This window comes from Pteropus medius, unplaced genomic scaffold, assembly GCF_902729225.1.
Source record: "Pteropus medius unplaced genomic scaffold, Ma_sr-lr_union100, whole genome shotgun sequence".
NCBI classification, from domain to species: domain Eukaryota; kingdom Metazoa; phylum Chordata; class Mammalia; order Chiroptera; family Pteropodidae; genus Pteropus; species Pteropus medius.
Window position 1 is genome coordinate 6,468,482 of NW_024353908.1, and position 22,395 is coordinate 6,490,876.

The 22,395-nt window shown below is 35.0% G+C and overlaps 1 protein-coding gene and 1 pseudogene across 4 annotated transcripts in view; one reads left to right on the top strand and one right to left on the bottom strand.

The window, feature by feature from the left end:
• The first annotated feature begins 115 nt into the window (after positions 1 to 115).
• Positions 116 to 22,395, top strand: part of TMF1 (TATA element modulatory factor 1) — a 31,949-nt gene continuing 9,669 nt past the window's right edge. The window contains exons 1-11 of one of the 4 annotated variants that reach the window (XM_039851718.1): positions 116 to 482; positions 2,670 to 2,743; positions 2,902 to 4,113; positions 5,819 to 5,922; positions 6,542 to 6,668; positions 8,391 to 8,496; positions 14,399 to 14,541; positions 14,784 to 14,950; positions 15,229 to 15,385; positions 18,061 to 18,153; positions 18,832 to 18,988. In XM_039851718.1, coding sequence (XP_039707652.1) covers positions 341 to 482; positions 2,670 to 2,743; positions 2,902 to 4,113; positions 5,819 to 5,922; positions 6,542 to 6,668; positions 8,391 to 8,496; positions 14,399 to 14,541; positions 14,784 to 14,950; positions 15,229 to 15,385; positions 18,061 to 18,153; positions 18,832 to 18,988 — 2,482 coding nt within the window. In that variant the 5' untranslated portion in view covers positions 116 to 340. Of the gene's footprint in view, positions 483 to 2,417; positions 2,518 to 2,669; positions 2,744 to 2,901; positions 4,114 to 5,818; positions 5,923 to 6,541; positions 6,669 to 8,390; positions 8,497 to 14,398; positions 14,542 to 14,783; positions 14,951 to 15,228; positions 15,386 to 18,060; positions 18,154 to 18,831; positions 18,989 to 22,395 lie in introns of those variants that run through there. The other 3 variants (XM_039851721.1, XM_039851719.1, XM_039851720.1) reach the window with 3 other exon arrangements.
• LOC120593811 (uncharacterized) lies at positions 16,397 to 16,515 on the bottom strand (annotated as a pseudogene).

A 22,395-nucleotide genomic window follows, 5' to 3' on the forward strand; every position in this document is an offset into this window, starting at 1 on the left:
CCGCGTTCCTCGGTAACTAATGGCAACTTGGCTCCCGGATGTGACGTCAACGTTCGTCTTGTTTTTCCGTCTATCGACGGAACTCGGGGCTCCGGGATTTGGTTGGTGTGTACGTGGAAGAAGCCGGCGCATGCGCAGTCCAGTTCTTCGTCTCTTGTGGGAAGGGCGAGGGTAACCTCCCGGCTTCGGGGGAGACTTCGGGTCATGGGTACCCGCTAACAGAAGCCGTCGAGTGGAGAAGGGAGCGAGGCTGTACCCCTCCCCAGGCCTGCGCCAGTCAGCCTGACCCTCGACCTTCCCGCTTGGTGCTGCCGCCACCACTGTCGGCTGAGGAGGGAAGATGAGTTGGTTCAACGCCTCCCAGCTCTCCAGCTTCGCTAAGCAGGCCTTGTCTCAGGCCCAGAAGTCCATCGACAGAGTCCTAGACATCCAGGAAGAGGAGCCGAGCGCCTGGGCGGAGACCATTCCTTACGGCGAGCCGGGTAAGGAGAGGAGCAGCCTTAGGCTCCTGCAGGCTTCTCTTCTGAGGTAAACAAACAGGTGAAGGGGTGTATACAGGGATCCTTCCTCACGAGAGAGTTCTGAGGAAGTCATTTCTCCCCGGGGCATCCTCACAGGTTTATTTTGTTTCCAACTTGTCTTCGCTCTTTTGCCGAGGGAAAATCTGTCCCCATGTTCCTCGTTGCCTGTGGCCCTGGGTGCAGGTTTTGCGGGCCTCAGATGAAAGGGACTTTATTTGATGGTCTTGTCCCCACGCGCTCCCTGGACGGAGCTCCATTCACAACCCTCTGGAATCGCTGCACTCTTGGGACCTGGAGCCAAGAACCGAAGTACATCAGGGACAGGAGGAACAGTCGCTAACATTAAGGGAGCATTTTGTGCTTAGTAGCGCGTAATGTGCTTTGTATGGCTTTCTCATTTGCAAAGCAGCTCCTCGAGTTAGGGTCTCTTATCCGTGTTTAACAGAAACGAGGCCCAGAAAGGGTAAGTAACTTACAGGCCACTCAGCGGGCAAGGGGCAGAATATGCTGCAAATACTACCCGTGGACACTGTGGCCCAAGATTTTGGGCTTGCATCACAGTTTATTTCCAAACAGGTGAGCTTAATCTTTCAGCAATCTTCCATTGCTTTTGGCTCTAAATCTAAGGAACAGTTTAGCATATTGGTGTGTGGGGTAAAGATTTGCAGATTTGGGGTGCGTGTGACCTCTGTGAAAAAGAGTAAGTTATTCTTGACTACTCCTTTTTGGGTTTTAATTTTAATTTTACATCGTTGAAAAAAGTCAGTACCTAAATTTGAGGTATCTCACTTTAAGACATTTTGGCCTATGTGTGTATATGTCATGCTCTTATTTTTACAAGATTTTTACCTTGTTGGAGTAGCTCAACTTCCTTTGACATACATACCCCACATTTGAATTATTGAACTTTAGAGGAGACAATATAAGTTTTAAATATAAGGATACTTATTTTATGAAACCTGGGGCTTGAATTGTCCTATATAATTCATTTTTTAAAATAGGTTATCCAGAATAGACTTAAATTTTAATGAAATGCCATAAATGTTTGTTGATCGTCTATGTTTTACATTGCCATCATTACAAGATTATCAGTCTTCAGTATGAAGTAATTTATGTGGATATCAGATAATGCTAGGATTCATAGAAAACATATCTCTAAGAGTCAACATTTGACATGTAGTTCCTTAAGATGACTCAATAAATTAAACTAATTAGCCAACTTAATCTTTCTTGTTCATTTTCGTCTTTAATTTTGGTTTTCTACATTTCTTAAAATTGTTTTCATATACTAAACAAATGGATATAAACTATGCCCCTCTAAACTGAAGTTTTCTACATACCTCCAAAATCATTTTAAAGGATAGACTCTTAGGAGCTTTTAGGTACTTGTGCTCTCCTCACCAGCTTCTAATTTTGCATAACTTATGATAATTCTGCTCAGCCACTTTTGAATTTAGAAAAGGCAGAATTTTTAAAAAATGCTTTAAATATTTTAGAGACTATGCCATTTTTTATCATTAGGTTTTTTAATAGTGTATATTTCTATGACTGATAATTTTTTTTCCTACCCAAAGTTATTTTCTCCTTAGTATTTTTAAAAATCCTAGTGTAAACTGCCATTATTTCTAAAAGCAATAATTCTAATAAAAATGCCCATTTCTGAAATTCATATGACCTAATTGCTGACATAACTTGGAATTTTGGAAGAGAATAAAACTTTCTCATAAAATGTGAGTTTGGAGAGTGGGACTTGGAGAATGAGCTTGTCATTAAGTGGATGAAAATGAATTTGTCCTTAAGAAGTTACTGTTCTCATCAGTTTACTTTGATCTTTGGAAAAGAACATTTGTTAGAAGTATTTTAGGTTCAGTTTTTGATTGTTGCCCTCTTGTCTAGCACTCAACTATATATTTTTTATTGACGTTACGAGAATAAAATTAAGATGGAACTCTCTGTTCAGAAGGTAGCAACAATTTGCCATGACTGCACATGACCTGTAAGTGAAGATACTGTCTGTTGTGAAATGCATCATATATATCTTGGACTTAGCATGGGTTTTATAAGATACCATTACTTTCTTAATTTGTTGTGGGAGGGAATAACATACTTGCTTCTGGTAGGCCAGAAGTCTTTTATCTTTGTTCCTAGTTCCTCTTGGACAGTTCCACACTACTTCCTCTCTTGAAGGCCCAAAATTAACCCATGAACTAATTAATTATGTGGTAAGTAAGGAGTTTAAGAGGTGCAAATTATAGGTTGAATTCTATAGATTTAAAAAAAAAAACATTTATATTGACTTATATAAATTATAATATTAATTTATATTATAATATAATAGATATCCTTTTTAAATTTATTTATTTATTTATTTATTTTTTTGGTCGAAGAAGTAAGTCCCCCTGTCAGTGGAGGATGGGATACTTCAACCTGGGGGTTAAAATCAAAGACCGAACCTCAGAGTCAACCAGTAACCTCTCCTAAAGCAATTACAAAGCCAGTTCAGAGAACTGTGGTAGATGAATCTGAAACTTTCTTCAGTGCCTTTCTCTCTCCAACGGATGTACAGACCATTCAGAAGAGCCCAGTGGTATCAAAACCACCAGCTAAATCACAGAGACTAGAAGAAGAAGTGAAAAACACCTTACAGGGATCCTTGCACACAGGACAGTCAAGAAGAACAGAAACAACTGAGTCACAAGTAAAAGACCCTTCTCTTTGTGTATCATCTGGGGAAACTCTGGCAGTAGATACTCTGTCATCTAAAACTGAAGGCAAACATGAAGAAACTGTTAATAAAGAATCTGATATAAAGATGCCAACCATAAGTTTGAAAGTATCTGAGAGTGTAATTAATGTGAAAACAACTGGAGAAAATGTATCTAATATGTCTACACAGTCTCCTACAGCAGAAACAAAGGATGTGGCTTCTGAACCTAAGGAACAAAAACATGAAGACAGACAGAGCAATACACCTTCTCCTCCTGTTAGTACCTTCTCATCAGGTACTTCTACCACCAGTGATATTGAAGTTTTAGATCATGAAAGTGTAATAAGTGAGAGCTCAGCAAGTTCGAGACAAGAGAATACAGATTCAAAATCAAGTCTTCACTTAATGCAGACATCTTTTCAGCTTCTCTCAGCATCTGCTTGTCCTGAATATAATCGTTTAGACGATTTCCAAAAACTCACTGAAAGTTGCTGTTCTTCTGATGCTTTTGAAAGAATAGACTCGTTTAGTGTACAGTCATTAGATAGCCGAAGTGTAAGTGAAATCAATTCAGATGATGAATTGTCAAGCAAGGGATATGCTTTAGTACCTATTATAGTTTCAACTCCAAAGACTAAAATAGTTGAATCTGTTGAAGGAAAATCTGAGCAAGAAGTAAATGAAACATTAATAATACCCACTGAAGAAACAGAAATGGAAGAAAGTGGACGAAGTGCAACTCCTGTTAATTGTGAACAGCCTGATATCTTGTTTCCTTCTACACCAATAAATGAAGGACATACTGTCTTAGAAAAGGTGACTGAGCAGTGCAAAGCTACTGAAAGTCAGCCAGAAGCACTTTTTGGGAAGGAAGATGTTTGCAAGGTAACTAGAAATTCGAAGGGGATTTTGGATATGCTTTCAGAGATTAAATCATGTGTTTTTAATATTTAGTGATGCATCATGATTTATACTGATTAAAAAATAGGTATTTTGCCATTTAAATGTGGCATTAAGGACTTTAAAATTTAAGAGTTATTCATAATAAATTATTTGAAATTTCTCCAAGGCAACTATTGTAGTAACATAAGTTGATATTTCAATATAACTAAACCTAAAAAAGCTTTCATCTTATGCTTTTGCTGTTGAATCCTTAGCATCTTATAATTCTGTTATACTATGCTCATTAATTCGTCAGTTTGCGAAAGACTGTCTTCGTATATTAACAAATATCTTCAACTTCTTTGAAGCTAAAACAAATATTTTATGGGTTTCTTATATCAAAACATTTTTTGCATGTTCATGTTACTTGTAGCAAATCTTAAATGAAAAATTTAGTTTTTAGATTAATTACTAATGTTTTTCTTGATGTTTTGTTCCCATTTCCTTTTCTCTTTTATATTATTTTTGATATTTTCTTTTGATAGCTATCTTCAGAAAGGGAAATGTTCAGTGAACAAAGGCATTGCTTAGGAATGACAAATTGCTTCTACCTAATACGTATAAAAGGAAAGTGGTGTAAATTTTTTAACTAACATTAAGTCACAGTTTTGGTTTTCCCTATGATTTTTTGATATAGAAATTGAATTGAATTTGGCATCTTTAATAAACTCTGAGATATAGGATGTCTTGAAGAAATATCCTGTAAGTGCCTGTATTGAATTACTTAATGTTAAAGAAAAAAAAGATTTTCTTACCTTGGTTTAATATTATTCACAAACAAAATGCCATGCTGTAGCTTCACCTAGCAGTTTGAATTTCTAGAAACCAATACTATTTATTATCAGTAAGATATTTTTGAACTATTTTCATAAGGTAAATGATTTCTAAACTAGACCTAAATCAGGTAAGAATTTTTTTTTTTAGTGCAAAAGGCACATTCCTCTCCCTTCATGCATGTTTATCACTGCTTCAGCAGGACCTAAGGAATAAAATATTCTAACCATTCCTTTTTGTTTACTTAACACAGATATTTTTTAGAGATTTTAAAATTGCATGCCTATAGTTTTTCTAAAATTACTTTTATTTTTAAATGCAATGTATCATAAAAAAATTATATGTTACATTTTTGGGTTAAAGAATAATATAGAAAAACACTTGTTTGTATATCCACTACCCAGCTAGGATACCTAGAACATTGTTAGAGGCTTTGAAGCCCTTTTATCTTTTTTGATTACATCTATCTCTCTTCCTCTTTTGGTGGGACATGCACACTGTTCTCAAGTTTTTGCTGTTAGAAATAGCTCTAAATGTTCCTGTATATATGCAAGAGTTTTCTAAGGCATACCTAAAAGTAGAATTTTCTACATCAAAGGGTATGTAGATCTTCAACTAGATATTGCCTGATTGTTTTCCAAAGCAGTTTACTAATTAATACTCCCACCTGCTATGTGGTTGTCCTCCTACCAGCTATATTATGAGTTCTTGTACTGTGTTTATTATGTTCCCATTATTATTTTTAATTCTTTTTATGAGCTAATACTGTTTTTTTTTATTATAGTGATTAGGTTATGTTTTTAACCCATCATCTGCATATAGAAATGGTTTTTTAAAGTTAAATGTTTGACTTTTGTGTATTCTCCTTATCCAGAGACTTGAATTTCTGAATGAGAAACTCGATAAAAGGGAAGCTCAGTTATTATCTCTTAGTAAAGAAAAAGCGCTTCTAGAAGAAGCTTATGATAATCTGAAAGAGTAAGTATTTTACAAATGTGAATAATTTTACACATCTTATAAAGCCCATATACTTGGTTATTATTTAAATTTTTTTTAAATTAAAATGGTTTATAATTTAACTTGTTTATAATTATTGAAATTTGAATAGCATTTCAGTTCTAACTTTAGAGATTTCTTTTCTCCTCACATTTTCTTTACCATATTATCTTTGGCATTGAAGATAGGTGTTTTCCAAAAAAACAAAAAATCTCTTTTCCCTTATTATTTATAATCTTTTAGTATTAGAGATGTAAAACATGTCTTTAAAGAAAACTGTGGTATTAAAAAAATGAGTATTGGTTTACCTTAAGAGGTGATTGGTAAACTGTGACACAAGATTCAAAAATGAAAAATTTAATTTCCTTTTTTTTATTTTTACATATCAAATATTGTGACATTTTCAGTTATGAATAGGTTTTCTTTGAAGTGTTATAAACAGGTGATTTTTCTTTAAAAAGTTAACAGACCTAAAATCAATCTATTTTAGTAAGGTGTGTGTTGAAGACAATGATATTTTCATTTTGCAAACTGAACTCATCTTGTTACCTTTGGAATATATAAATAAGTGTCCTCAGTTTCGGTGTTATTTTAAATTTAGTGAAATGTTCAGAGTGAAAGAAGAAAGCAGCAGCATTTCTTCCTTGAAAGATGAGTTTACTCAAAGAATTGCAGAAGCGGAAAAGAAAGTTCAGCTAGCCTGCAAAGAGAGAGATGCTGCTAAAAAGGTAATGGAAGTTTAAAATAATATTAAATCATAGAGACATAGATTTTTTTTGAGATGTGCCTTCAATTTTGATACTTTAAAAAATATTAAGGAAGTACTTGTCTATATAACTTATGTATAAGTTCTTGCAAGATACATAGCAGGGATCCCTAAAATAATTTTTGTAAATGATAATCCTATCAAAATAAATAACACTTAAATCTAAATGGCACTATATAAATAAAATTTATCTTTACTCTCATTTATTATTTTCCTACCACTTCAAACATATTACATATGCTGCTTCAAGTCAAAATAATTTTAAAATAATTTCTAATTGTTAGTGACTCTTAGAGGCATAATATTGATTTATTCTAATGTAGAATTTCTTAACCTCAGCACTATTGACATTTTGAGTTGGATAATTTTATGTTGTATGGGACTGTCCTGTACATGGTAGGGTATTTATTAGCCCAGGCCCCTTCCTAAAGATGATAGTATCACCCTCCCTTCCCCATTTTCTACCCCAATCACCAGCCCCCCCTGCCCGGCACACATATCACTTGTGCTAATTGAAAATGTTGCCAGATGTTGCTAAATGTCTCCTTGGGAGCAAAATTACTCCTGGTTAGGAACCATTGTTCTAATTCTTATAATTTGGAATAGTTGGCTATTTCAGAAATTGGTAACCAACCAAGTTTAGTAATTACCTTAAGTGATGAATTTGCTTTTCTAGTGGTAGAAGACAATGTCAACTATATGGTACTAGTTGTCAACTATAATGTACTATATAGTGCAACTATATAGTACTTATCTATAATAAGTTATAGATAGAAATGAATGAGCAGTTTGGAATGGTATCACAGAGGATGAATTCTGACCAGGGAAATGAGGACGGTTTTGTGGAAGATATGATGGTCTTACTGGACCTTGATATTTGAATCAAATTTTGATAGTTGGAAAGTGGATAGCAATGTTGTGGGTGGTTAGAGGATGGGCATTGGGATTCACAGACCTGGTTTCAAGTCATAATTCTCCACTTTAATAGCTCTCTGACCTTCAAAGTTTACTCAGTTTTTCTGAGTATTAGTTTTCTTATTTACATAGTTGAATGATACAAGTGCCTTCCTCATAGGAATGTTGTGAGGATTAAAGTATGATTTAAATACCTAATGTTAGTTTTTTTACCTGTTTAGTTTCAGAGCATTTCTTAAAACCAGATTTTAACTCAGAACTCTTCACATACTTTTCCATTAGTTTTAAAAGGTAAACTACCTCCTTGACATGTTTCTGCTGAATCTCTGCTTTATTAAAGTAGATCAAACTTTATATAATTGTTTTTTCTGCCATTTCACAACACACTTGTAAGTGCAGTGAATTTTAATGAGGAAAAGACATACAGTGAAAGATGGGACGTGTACTCTTTGAAATGTTCCAAATATAATGTTTGTAGAAAATGTATGTAGAGATATTCAAGAAGGGTATTGAAATGTAACTTATTCTCATTTACATTTCCATATTAAAACCTGTTTATGTCTGAATTCAGGTTTTCTATAACATTTTCAAAGCTATTTCCTTAGTCTTAATTAACCAAGGTAATAAATCTGGCTTAACAGGACAAAATTTATGGATTCTTATCAACAATATGATTATTGATGACTTTTTTGAATATGGAAAAAAAATTGAAAAAAATTTTTTCAATGAAAAGTAATTCTTTATGGTATTTACATTTTTTAAAAATTAGGAAATCAAAAGTATAAAAGAAGAACTTGCGACTAGATTAAATAGCAGTGAAACTGCAGACCTACTGAAAGAGAAAGATGAGCAGATCCAAGGGTTAATGGAAGAAGGTGCGTATTTAATTGATTATGAAAAATATTGTATAAACAGGAAAAATACTTGCAACATAACTGGCTGTAGCTTCCTAATAAAAAAAATATTGGAGCAAGGAAGGTTTGGACTTAAATTTCAGAAGTGGTATGTGACAGTGTATGGAAAAATGGGGAGCAAGATTTATAGAGGCAGAGATATATATCTGTAACATTGTTTCTAGGGAGGTAAAATAACTCCCTGAAAAATAGAAGTTTATGCTTCCTGAGGAAAGCTTGTAACAGGTTTTAGAGCTTGTCATTTAAACCAAGATATTTGAAGGTTATAATTCTGGAGTTTTTATAGTGTCTGAGTCTCTAGTTTGGGTACTCTATGGTATTTTGTATTCGTCTGGCATTTGATAGTGAATTTTTCATTATATCCATGTTTTAATTTTTTAGTTATTAAGCACTTTTCTATGGAAAGGTTTATAATTAGAGTTATAGAAATTAAAGATTCTTCATGACTTAAATTCTTACAAATAGACACTAAAATTAGTTTATGTAATACATGAAAGAAGAGAGTTTTGGAAAAGGAGTTTAAGTGAATTTTGATTTTTCATTTCTTAAAGTTTTTCTAGTTAAAAGAACAATACTTGCTACTTGCAGTAAGTTTTGAAGTTATAGGAAGTATATGAAGAGAGAAAAAATAAACCATAATCCAATTTTATAAGAAACTATTAATTTCTTTTTGTCCCTTTATAATGCATTTTAACACATTTTAAACATAATTAAGATCATATATCTAATTTGCAATCTCCTTTTTACATTTCCCTATGCCATTAAATACTTTGATACCATTATTTATGGCTATATTAAAGTCCATTATATGGATATACCATAATTTATCTTACTGTTTTCCTGTGTTGTACATTTGTTTCTAAAATGTTAATATTATAAATAATAGTGAGTTGAAAATTTCTGTGCTTAAGTCATTGAACATTAAATGAATTTCCAAAGTAAGTATTTGAGAACAATTGGAAACAATCACTTTATATTTAAAAATTAGTTTTACCCAATTTTTCTTTTTCATTTATTAAGCTAATACTTCACAGTTAGTATATCAAATATTGTATTCGATACAGTAATAAATACAACACACTCCATGTCCTTCAGGAGCTTTCAGGGTTTTTTCCCCCTGTCTTTATTGAAGTATAATAGAAAATTAATTGCTTGTGTACACTTCAGTGAGATCTTTTTTTCAGTTATAGTTGGCATACAATAATATACCAGTTTCAGTTGTATAGCATAGTGATCAGAGATCCACATAACGTGCAAAGTAATCACCCCACTAAAACTAGTACCCCCTTCCCCCTTACATATTTATTACAACATTGTTAACCACCTTCCCCACGCTACGTCTCCATGTCTGTTCCACAACTATCCATTTGTACCTCTTAATTCCTTTACCTTGTTTTTGTCCACCTCATCCCTCTTCCCATCTAGTGTCCCTTTAAGTAGTCTCTGTATCTACGAGTTTATTTCCACTTTTGTTGTTGTCGTTGATTTTGTTCTTTAGATTCCACATGTATGTGAAATCATGCGATATTTGTCTTTCTCTAGCTGACCCATTTCATTCAGCACAGTATCCTCCAGGTCCATCAAGGCAATATCTTTACTGTCCCCTTCCTTTTAGTCTGTGTGTGTCTTTTAACCTGTGAGTCTCTTGTAGGCAGCATGTAGGGATCTTGTTTTATCCATTCGGCCACTCTGTCTTTTGGTTGGAGCACTTAATTCTTTTCCACTTGAGGTACTTGTTCATAGGAATGTAGTTATTACCATTCTTTATTCCTGTTTTTGATACATGTGTTTTCTTCTTAAAGAAGTTTCTCCAACATTTCCTGTAATACTGGCTTGGTGATGATAAATTCTCTTAGCTTATTTTTGTCTAGGAAGCTCTTTGTCTATCTTTCGACTCTAAATGATAGCTTTGCTGGATAAAGTATTCTTGGTTGTAGCTCCTGGGTTTTCATTACATCGAATATTTTGTATGAAGTCCTTCTGTCCTGCATAGTGTCTTTTAAGAACTCAGCTGCCAGTCTTATGGGTGCTCCCTGTAGGTAGCTGCTTTTCTCTTGCTGCTTTTAAGATTCTCTCTTTATATTTAACCTTTGGCATTTTAATTATGATGCATCTTGGTGTGGGCCTTTTTGGGTTCTTGGTTTTTGGGACTCTCTGAGCTTCCTGATTTATGTCTAGTTCCTTCATTATTTCTTCAAATAGCTTAGGTTAGGGAAGTTTTCCTTCATTATTTCTTCAAATAGCTCTTCGAGGTCTTGTTTTCCTTCAGGTACCCCCATGACAGGGATATTTTTACATTTAATAGTGTCCCACAGGCTCCTCGAATTATTATTATAGTCTTGGCTTCTTTTTTCTTGCCATTCTGATAGAGGTTTCCCATCCTCTATATCGGTCATTTCATCCTCTCCTTTATTCACTCTTGTTTATTCCATTTAATATGCTTCTCATCTCAGATAATGTGTTCTTCATTTCTGACTGGTTCCCTTTTATAATTTCCATTTCCATTTTTATGTTTTTTATCTCTTTGTTGAAGTTCTCACTGAATCCATCTGCGGTTCCCATAAGTTCATTGAGCATCTTTATAACCAGTGTTTTGAACTCTGCATCTGTTAGATTGCTCGACTCCATTATTTCTGGAACTCTGTTCTGTTCTCTCATATGGTGTCTGTTTGTCTTCCCATTTTGGCTGCCTTTCTGTGTCTATTTCTATGTACTAAGCAAAGCTCTTAAGTCTCCCGGTCTTATTAGTGCGGCTTTGTGTGGTAGGTGTCCAGTGGCACAGCCCTGAAAAGGGTTCAACCACAGGCCCAAATTTAGCCCCACCTGTACCCCTTCAAGGCCACCTGTTAAGATTCAGCAGGAAATCCACAGATGCTATGGTTATAGTTGCCTCAAAAGGCCACACCAGAAACTGTGGTCAGCTGCCACCAGTGTGTGAGTCTTGGAGCTGCTCAGCAAAGAGCACTTGATTCCCCAAGGACATACCTGGATGTGGCTTGGGTGGGCAGCAAGTTGGGGGAGGCGGAGTTTCAGGGAATCCTCTGGGTGGAGCAACCTCTGTAGCAGCAGTGAGTCTGTGCACTGGGAGAGCGGAGGGCTCAACAGAGGAACAGTGGATACTGCCGTCACTTCTGTACAGAGTGAATCTCGCCTCAGCGCTCACTTCGACACCTGAGTGTCCTATAAGTTCTTAGTGCCCACTGCGCAGCCGAACTGACACTGGTGCTTAGAGCGAGCAGGTCTATCACCTTGAAAGTCCGCTTGTGGATGCGGCCCCTTTAAGAGGCGTCTGCTGCTACCACTGCGCAGCCTCTGTCCCATTCAACCGCTTAGGACCAGGCATCCTCACGTCCTCACCCCATCCTACCTTCTGCCATTGTAGGGTGATTTCTAAGGTTTCTCCCTAATTGTATGGCTTGTTCACCTAGATTCCAGGCAATTTTTCCTTGCTATTTGCTCCTTGTTTCTGTCACAACTTTGATTTGGTCTCCAGAGAGATGAACAGAACCTTTGTCATCTATGCCAATTTTTTTTCCGCCCCTCAGGAGCTAACAATTTAATGAGAGGGAAATATGAGTACAAAGATAATTACAAAACAGTCTAAACACTAAAATAGAAGAATGAAGGAAAAATTGATAAAACAATTTTTATCTCAAGATGTCTTGAAGTCAGTAACTGCCTTGTGTATAATATTAAGGGAGGGCTAAGTGCATGGTTTTACTATTTTTTAAAAAGTTATTTAAAGTATTAATATCAACTGTTACTATTTTGGAATTTAGTCAGGGTGGGCTGATGTTTTCTTTTGCTTAATGAACTTCATTTTAGAGAAAATGTTGATTTTATATGGAAGTGTTTGCGTAGGGCTTCCATATTCCCCAGAAGTATTTTTAAATTCACAGCTGAAAAGCTAAGACTCAAAGCCAAAAGCACATCATAGTAAATAATTGATTGATTTATTACCTTGATTCATCAACTGTTAACATCTAGCTACACCTCCACCATATCTTTCAGTACACACATGTACTACTCTTTTGCCAGACCTTTTGAAAGTAAGTGACAGACGTCATAAATTCCACTCTTAAAATCTTTCTTTTCAGCTTTATTGAGGTATAATCAATAAATAAAAACTATATATTTAAGGTGTACAACATGATTTTTTATAATAGTATAAAAGAGTTCGCACTTCTCCACATCCTTGCCAATACTTATCTTTTACCTTTTTGATAATAGCTATCCTACCAACTGTAAGGGGATATTTCATTGTAGTTTTGATTTGCATTTTCCTGATGATTAGTGATGCCATCACTTTTTCATATGCCTGTTGGCCATTTGTCTTCCTTTCAGAAATGACCGTGACTTTTGCCCATTTTTTAACTGGCTTATTTATTTACTTTTTTGCTATTGAGTTATATGAGTTCTTTATGTATTTTGGATATTAATCCCTTATCAGATGTATGGCTTGCAAATTCTGTAGATTGTCTCTTGTTTTCTTTGCTGTGCAGTAGTTTTTTAGTTTGATGTAATTAAACTTGTCTATTTTTACTTTTGTAGCCTATGCTTTTGGGATCATATCCAAAAAATCATCTCCAAGACCAATGTCAAAAAGATTTTCCCCTGTATTTTAGTAGTTTTAAAGTTTCAGGTCTTAACATTTAAGTCTTTAATCTAGTTTCAGATGATTTTTATATTTGGTGCATGATGAGATCCAGTTTTACTCTTCTGCATATGGAAATCCAGTTTTCCCAGTACTATTTATTAATGAGATTATCTTTTCCCCATTGTATGTTCTTGGCATCTTTGTTGAAGATCCGTTGACTGTAAATGTGTGGATCTATTTCAAAACTCTTTATTTTTTTCCATTGGTCTATATCTCTTTTTATACCAGTACCATATGATTTTGATGGCTATAGCTTTGTAATATGTTTTGGAATTAGGAAATGTGATACCTTTGGCTTTGTATTTACTCAGGATTGCTTTTACCATTTGAAGTCTTTTGTGGTTCCACATGAATTTTAGGATTGTTTTTATTTATTTATATTTTGTTTGTTTGCTTTGCATATGTGTGAAAAATGCCCTTGGAATTTTGATAGTATTGCACTGAATCTTTAGTCTACTCCTAAATTCTTCAGTCTGCATCTCCCAAGGGCAAGTACATTTTCCTTCACAGGCACATTGTAATCACACATAAGAAAAATCAGCATTAATTCAGAAGTATATTCCAGCATATATTTTATCATTTATTTCAGTTATCTCTAAAAATACCTTTATAGCTGGTCATTTGTTGTGCCCCAAGATCCAGTCAAAGTTTGTTCATTGCATTTGGTCAGTATGTCTTCTTTGTTTTCCACCAATCTAGGATAGTTAGCTCTTCTTCAAAAAATCGAAGACTTTGTTAGAGTCCAGGCCAGTTGATTCACAGAGTACCCCACATTCAAGAATTTGTCACTTTCTTCATGATTAGATTCAGATCACATGTCTAATAAATATGATATTGGGTACCTACCATTCCATTAGTAGATACATAATGTTAGGCTGTACCACAATTGGTGATGCCAAGACTGAATGTTTGGTTAAGGTGGTGACTGCCAGATTTTTCCAGTGTAAAAGTACATTTTCCCTTTTGTAACTAATAAGTAATATGTGGAAGTGATTCTTTAAGACTATAAATATCCTGTTTCCCACCATCCTTCCACCTAGTAATTTTATCATTGATTCTTGTCCAAATCACTTTAACATTGGTGGTTATAGTATTGTGATTTTAAAAATACTCTATCATTTTATATTACTGGTTAGATAAAACATTCTGTTTGGATTCTTAGGGAATCATTATTATTTGAATTTATATATTTTTTGCCATTGCCAGGAGAAAAACTTTCAAAACAGCAGCTGCATAGTTCTAACATCATTAAGAAATTAAGAGCTAAAGACAAAGAAAATGAAAATGTTATTGCAAAGCTGAACAAAAAAGTTAAAGAGCTAGAAGAAGAGTTACAACATTTAAAACAGGTGAATATTAGTCATTCTCTACATATATATTGTTATTACTTGGTATATGAAGAGTTGGCTATGGTTTATAAAACATTTTAAATGATTTATTGGGGTATATAATTTTGAAAGGATTTTCCCAACAATTTAATAAATGAATGCTAAGATTTTTCTTTGTTATTATAACACTTGGATTCTTGGAATACAGTTATTTATCAAGACCTTATTTATTGAAAAATACTTCAATCTGTTTAATGATATAGGTCCTTGATGGCAAAGAAGAGGTCGAGAAACAACATAGAGAAAATATTAAAAAACTGAATTCTGTGGTTGAACGCCAAGAGAAGGATCTTGGCCGACTTCAAGTAGACGTAGATGAACTTGAAGAAAAGAACAGAAGTATTCAGGCTGCTCTTGATAGTGCATACAAGTAAGAAAATGAGTAAATATCCAACTCATTTAATATCAATTAACAGAGCAAATGTTGAAAAAAACCCTTTTTCTGTTATCACTAACAACGCTTATAAACTTAGCTGTATATGAACTTGTAACTATTCAGCAGGGATAGTCCTCACTGCAGTCAGTGTTTATTATGTGGTGAACTCTTCCTCATTTTGGATATCATGGAAGTCATGGAAATTTCATAACCTTGGCCATGTAGTTCACTGTATATTATTTTAAATAAACTTATCCATCTAATTTTTTAAGAGAACTTACTGATCTCCACAAAGCCAATGCTGCAAAGGATAGTGAGGCACAGGAAGCTGCTCTAAGTCGTGAAATGAAAGCTAAAGAAGAACTTTCTGCAGCACTAGAGAAGGTCCAAGAAGAAGCCCGTCAGCAGCAAGAAACATTAGCCATTCAAGTAAGCAACGGATGCTGAATTTAAATTAGTCTTTTAAATCTTTGTGCTTCTACAAATTGAAGAATCCATTAGTTTGAATCAAACCTTATGTAGTGGTACATGTGTTATTTCCTTTATAATGCTGTTGGGCATGTTTCTTAGAGTACTGGATTATGCCAAACTTAATCAATTATGTATTTTTGTAAACTTGTTAAAACAGTGCTTACGTTGTACCAGTATTGCTTAATATTTTTGTGAATTTCAGATTTATCTGAGAATATTATGAGAGCTAAGGACCCTCTTACCGGAGAAATGCACATAGTAGATAAATACTAAGTATTGCATATAATTTCAGGAGAATCCATGTAACTCCATGGACCTCAGATGAAGGCTAAAACCTGAAATATGTCAGGCTTTGTCTTATAGAATCATCAGATGATTGATGTTTGAGTTTTTTACACTTTTTGTTTTGAATAATTCTGCTATAAATATTCATTTACAATTTTTGTGTAAACATATAATTTAAACTATCTTAGATATATACCCCAGGTCATATGGTAACCTCATATTTAACTTTTTGAGGAACTGACCAACTTCCATGGCAGCTACAACATTTTACATTCTCCACCAGCAATATATGAGGATTTCAGTTTCTCTACATTCTTGCTAGTATTTGTTATTATCTATTTTTTTTTTCAGTGTATGAAGTGGTATCTGATTGTAGTATTGATTTACATTTCCTCAGTGACTAATGTTGAGCATCTTTTTATGTGCTTATTGGTCATTATATATCTTTGGAGAAATTTATTCAAATATTCACATCTTTTGCCTATTTTTAAATTCAGTCATTTTTATTGTTTGTTACATATTCTTTGTACGAGACCCTTATCAGATGTAGGATTTGCAAATACTTCCTTGCATTCTATAGGTGTTCCTCTGTTTTTGTTTTTCTTTTTAGGCAAGGCAGTCCTTGATTGAACTCACAGATTGCAAGGACCTTGTCAGCTTGCAATCCTTATTCTTCATTTTTTACGCCTACAGTACCTGATCTTCCTAGCTGGTCTCCCATCCAAGTACTAACCAGGCCTGACCCTGCTTAGCTTCCAAGATCAGACGGGATTGGGCTTGTTCAGGGTGGCATGGCCGTAGACGCCTCTATTTTCTTGATGGTGTCTTTTGAGGCACAAAAATTTTTTTAATTTTGATGAAGTCCATCTTACCAACTTTTTCTTTGTTACTTCTGCTTTTGGTGTCATGTTTAAGAAGCTGTTGCTTAATCAAAGGTTATGGAAATTTTCACTTGTTTCCTTCTACGAGTTTTATCATCTTTGTTCTCATATTTAGGCCTTTTGCATGTGAATATCCAGTTGTCTCGGCACCATTTGCTGAAAAGATCGTTCTTTCCTTATTGACTCCAATCCACTTTTGATTTAATTTTGCATGAATATATAAAACATTTACATGATACCACAGCTATATAACAAAGTATATTGAGACATTTGCTTCCAACTTAGCCCCTCCTCATTCCTTATATTTCCCTATAAGTCACCATTTTATTAGTGTTTGGTTTTTTTTCAGTGTTTCTATTTGAAAATGCGAGAAAAAATACATTTTCTCTACTTTTACTTATATATCCTCCACCAACATATATATACATTTATATACATATTTATTTGTATCTCCCTCATCCTTCTTACATAAAATAAAGTTTATTATTTATACTGTTTTATAGCTTACTTTATTTACTAAATAAAATATCTTGGTTATCACGCTGTAGTAGAACATAGAGCTTTTAAAGAAATTTCTTTTTACAGTTATAATGCTTCATTGTGTGAATGCATATACTATTGTTTATTTGATCAGTTCTTATTGATGGATATTTGAGTTGTTTTCAATATTTTGGTATTATAAATCACTCTGTGGTCCATACACCACATGCTACCCCCTTATGTTTTTGCTACTGTATCACTGGGATAGAAGAAATATTAATATTTTAAATTAAAAATACACTAAAACAGTAATAAAGAAAAATTGAGAGAAAGACTATGGGACTACCATTTATGAAACCATCACCTTTTATAAGTACTGTCAATTTTGTGTGTTCTTGTCTTTATTGCCATGTACCTATTTTTTATACTTGATATTGTATATTATATAGTTTTATCATTTAAGATTATATATTTTTACATGTCTCACATCATAACTTTTAATGGGTATATTCATGTATCAACATTTGCAGAAATAGATTACTGCTGTTGGATATTTAGAATATTTAATGTTTTGTGTGTTTTTGCTAATCTAGCTGACAGTGTAGGGAACATCTTTGTATGTTAATAGAGATCTTCTTCCATAGAGTGAATTCTCAGGATGAGTGTTTATAGTTCATATAGCTTTTATCACATTCTGTACTGGAAACATCTGTGGATGCATTATCTCTCCTCGTATTATGTGGCAGTGACTGTGCCTTCTACATATTTATATCCTTTTTTTTTTTTTTGCCTAACAGAGTACATATTTAACATACGTACAGTTTTGGAATTGTTTGATGAAAGAGATGTGTGATAATCATATGTAAAAGCTCACTGGATAGTATAGAGTATTACATATGAACAATAAACAAAACACAAAATATGTACTTAGCAGGAAGTTATAGATAATGTTTGAAATTGTTTTTGATAGTGGTTCTCCTTATGCAGGTGCAGGACCTTAGGCTGGCACTGCAACGTGCAGAACAAGCAGCTGCCAGAAAAGAGGATTATTTACGCCATGAGATCAGTGAACTCCAGCAGGTACTGTCACAGTTTTCCTAAACACATATCCAAGATTTATTTTCTTAGAAATAAGAAATGACTCAGTGGGGTAATGTTCATGGAATTGAGAGGATTATTACCCTACATATATATATCATTTGCTGTATTTTTGTGGCTTAGGTGAATAATATTAGAGTTGGAACCAAGTCTTAATTCTGTTTTATAGAAAATAATTTTATTATGATAGAGTTATTATGTAGTCAGTATTTTTTCATTTGTAAAAGGTGGTTTATTAATTATCAGTCTTTGATTTCTGTGGGGCAGATAATCAGTGCTCAGTTTTTGTGTCACTATTTTCACTCAGTGAACATGCGTAGGGAAAGAGAAAAAAATGCAACTCAGATTGATCTGTTTTTATAAATACTTAGAAATTTTTGGATGAGAAGGCAACTATAGGGAGGTTTGGATGATGCTCTTTTTTTTTCACCTTAAGATGATTGAAGGCTATCTTTATCTTAGAAAATACTTTGTAAAGAAGCATTTATTTAGATACTCTTGTGCAACTTAACTATAACTTAAGGATTGAATAATTAGAAAATAATTTAAAAAGTAATTCTATTTTGGAGAAATAATTTTTTTCAGAAATCTCTCATAAAGTTTGTTTGCCAATGTTTTTATTGCTGCCAGTGTTAGTGACTTAAGAATTTCATGATTCAGAGACTCCAGGAAGCGGAGAATCGAAACCAGGAATTGAGTCAAAGTGTTTCATCAACAACAAGACCATTGCTTCGACAGATAGAAAATTTGCAAGCAACTCTAGGGTCCCAGACGTCGTCGTGGGAGAAGTTAGAGAAGACTCTTTCTGATAGGCTTGGTAACTGCTTTAGTTCTTATAAGCTCAATGCAGAAGCCCTTATTTTAGCTTAGAATTAGGATAATAAATAGTATGATATTGAAAATCACTTTATCTGTTAGTTATATAGTTATATTTTGTGTCTTGTGGATTTTTATATCTTTTACATTTATTTTGTAAAATCTTAATTGACTTTTAGACCATTTCTTTTCCCTAACCTAATGTGTTAGATACTATCTAAAATTATCTGTGTCATTTTTTTTTTCATTTATTTTTACCAGACTTCTGCACTCAATTTTTTCCTTGTCTGTTGTTAAATCTGACCTTTTTCTAGCTTGTCTGCAATAGTGTAGGAGGTGGAAATCAGATATGATTCTAATCAGTGGCAGACTCCCGAAAGCAGAGATAGGTCTAAGAAAAATCAGGATCAAACCTAGTATTCAGGAGAGAGAAAAAAATGGCATAGGTGATAGAGGCTCTGTTCATCCCTCTATCAAATCAAAGTTGTAACAGAAGCAAGAAGCAAACAGCAAGGAAAGTCACCTGGGAACTAGACGAACAAACCCTACAACTGGGGAGAGAAATAAGAAATCACCCTGCAATGGGAAGAGGTAGGACAGGACCAAGAAGTGAAGCTACCCGGTCTCAAGTGGCTGAGTAGGACAGAGGCCATAGCAGCGGCAGCCAGCAGCTACAGATGCCTCTTAAAGGGGCTGTGTTCGCAGGCAGACTTTTGCAGTGACAGATCTACTCTCTCTCAGCACCAGCAGCAGGTCGGCTGCTTGGTGGGCACCAGGGACTTAGAGGAGGACACTGAGTTGTCGGAGTGAGGGCTGGAGGCGAGACTTGCTCTGTGCAGAAGTGCCAGCGGTATCCATTGTTCCTTTGTTGAGCCCTCTTCACCTCCCAGTGTGTGGATACAGCACCGCCATAGCTTATACGTCATCAAACTGGATAACAGAGGTCGCTCCGTCCAGAGGATTCCCTGAAATTCTACCTTCCCAAACTCGCAGTACCTCCCAAGTCACATCCAAAGGTTTCCTTAGCTAGTCAAGTGCCCCTTGCTAAGCAGTGCCTAGACACTGGTAGCAGCTGACCGCAGTTTCTGGTGTGGCCTCTTGAGGCATCTATAAGCACATCATCTGTGGATTCCCTGCTGATTCTTAACAGGTAGCTCTGGAGGGGTACAGGTGGGGCTAAACTAGGCCTGCAGTTGAACCCTTTTCAGGGCTGTGCCACTGGACACCTACCACACAAAGCCGCACTAATAAGACCGGGAGACTTAAGAGCTTTGCTTAGTACATAGAAATAGACACAGAAAGGCAGCCAAAATGGGAAGACAAACAGACACCATATGAGAGAACAGAACAGAGTTCCAGAAATAATGGAGTCGAGCAATCTAACAGATGCAGAGTTCAAAACACTGGTTATAAAGATGCTCAATGAACTTATGGGAACCGCAGATGGATTCAGTGAGAACTTCAACAAAGAGATAAAAAACATAAAAATGGAAATGGAAATTATAAAAGGGAACCAGTCAGAAATGAAGAACACATTATCTGAGATGAGAAGCATATTAAATGGAATAAACAAGAGTGAATAAAGGAGAGGATGAAATGACCGATATAGAGGATGGGAAACCTCAATCAGAATGGCAAGAAAAAAGAAGCCAAGACTATAATAATAATTCGAGGAGCCTGTGGGACACTATTAAATGTAAAAATATCCCTGTCATGGGGGTACCTGAAGGAAAACAAGACCTCGAAGAGCTATTTGAAGAAATAATGAAGGAAAACTTCCCTAACCTAAGCTATTTGAAGAAATAATGAAGGAACTAGACATAAATCAGGAAGCTCAGAGAGTCCCAAAAACCAAGAACCCAAAAAGGCCCACACCAAGATGCATCATAATTAAAATGCCAAAGGTTAAATATAAAGAGAGAATCTTAAAAGCAGCAAGAGAAAAGCAGCTACCTACAGGGAGCACCCATAAGACTGGCAGCTGAGTTCTTAAAAGACACTATGCAGGACAGAAGGACTTCATACAAAATATTCGATGTAATGAAAACCCAGGAGCTACAACCAAGAATACTTTATCCAGCAAAGCTATCATTTAGAGTCGAAAGATAGACAAAGAGCTTCCTAGACAAAAATAAGCTAAGAGAATTTATCATCACCAAGCCAGTATTACAGGAAATGTTGGAGAAACTTCTTTAAGAAGAAAACACATGTATCAAAAACAGGAATAAAGAATGGTAATAACTACATTCCTATGAACAAGTACCTCAAGTGGAAAAGAATTAAGTGCTCCAACCAAAAGACAGAGTGGCCGAATGGATAAAACAAGATCCCTACATGCTGCCTACAAGAGACTCACAGGTTAAAAGACACACACAGACTAAAAGGAAGGGGACAGTAAAGATATTGCCTTGATGGACCTGGAGGATACTGTGCTGAATGAAATGGGTCAGCTAGAGAAAGACAAATATCGCATGATTTCACATACATGTGGAATCTAAAGAACAAAATCAACGACAACAACAAAAGTGGAAATAAACTCATTGATATAGAGAATATTTTTGAGGCTACTAGATGGGGGAAAGAAAAATTTAAAGGGATTAAGAGGTACAAATTGTTAGTTGCAGAATAGACATGGAGATGCAGAGTGTAGCATGGGGAAGATGGTTAATGTAATAAATATGTAAGAGGGAAGAGGGGTACTAGATTAGGGGTAATCACTTTGCGAGTTATGTGGATCTGTGATCACTGTGGTATGCAGCTGAAACTATATTATTGTATGCCAACTATAATTTAAAAAACTCATTGAATTGTACAGAGTAAATACAATGAACGAATTGTCTATTTCAGTAAAGCCAGCGGGGGGCAGGGGGAGGGACTCTAGTATTCTGATACTATGGAGTCTTAAGTTTTTATATTCTTCTTTACAGAAATGCCCCCAAATTGCCTTTCTGTGCTGTTAATAAAAAGAAAATTATTCTTCCAAGATGTTTATTCAAGCACAGACAGATAGTATACGTGTACATTAGATATCCCAGAAGCTAACAGATTCATGAAAAATCCATGTGCCCATTCTGCACCTTAAACTAACTGTAATTTAAGACAACGTTGTGATGTAGTTATGAAAGCAGACTTGAGTGTCAGGAGACCTGGACTCAGGGCTTTTTTGGTTTGTTTCTTTTGTTTTTAATAATCCAGCCAAACAGTCTTGAGCAAGTCACTTACCTTGTCATGAGGGGTGAAAGAGATTAGTGGCTTTCAAACAGTCTTCAGTAGATCCCTTAGATGCGTGTTTAAGGGCTAGCTGTCGTGGTGAGAGGGACACTTTAAAGAAGAAGCAGGGCTCCTTCCAGGCTTCTTTAATGAAAGCAGTTCCTCCTTTGTCTATCCTTTTTTGATTTCCATGTAAGA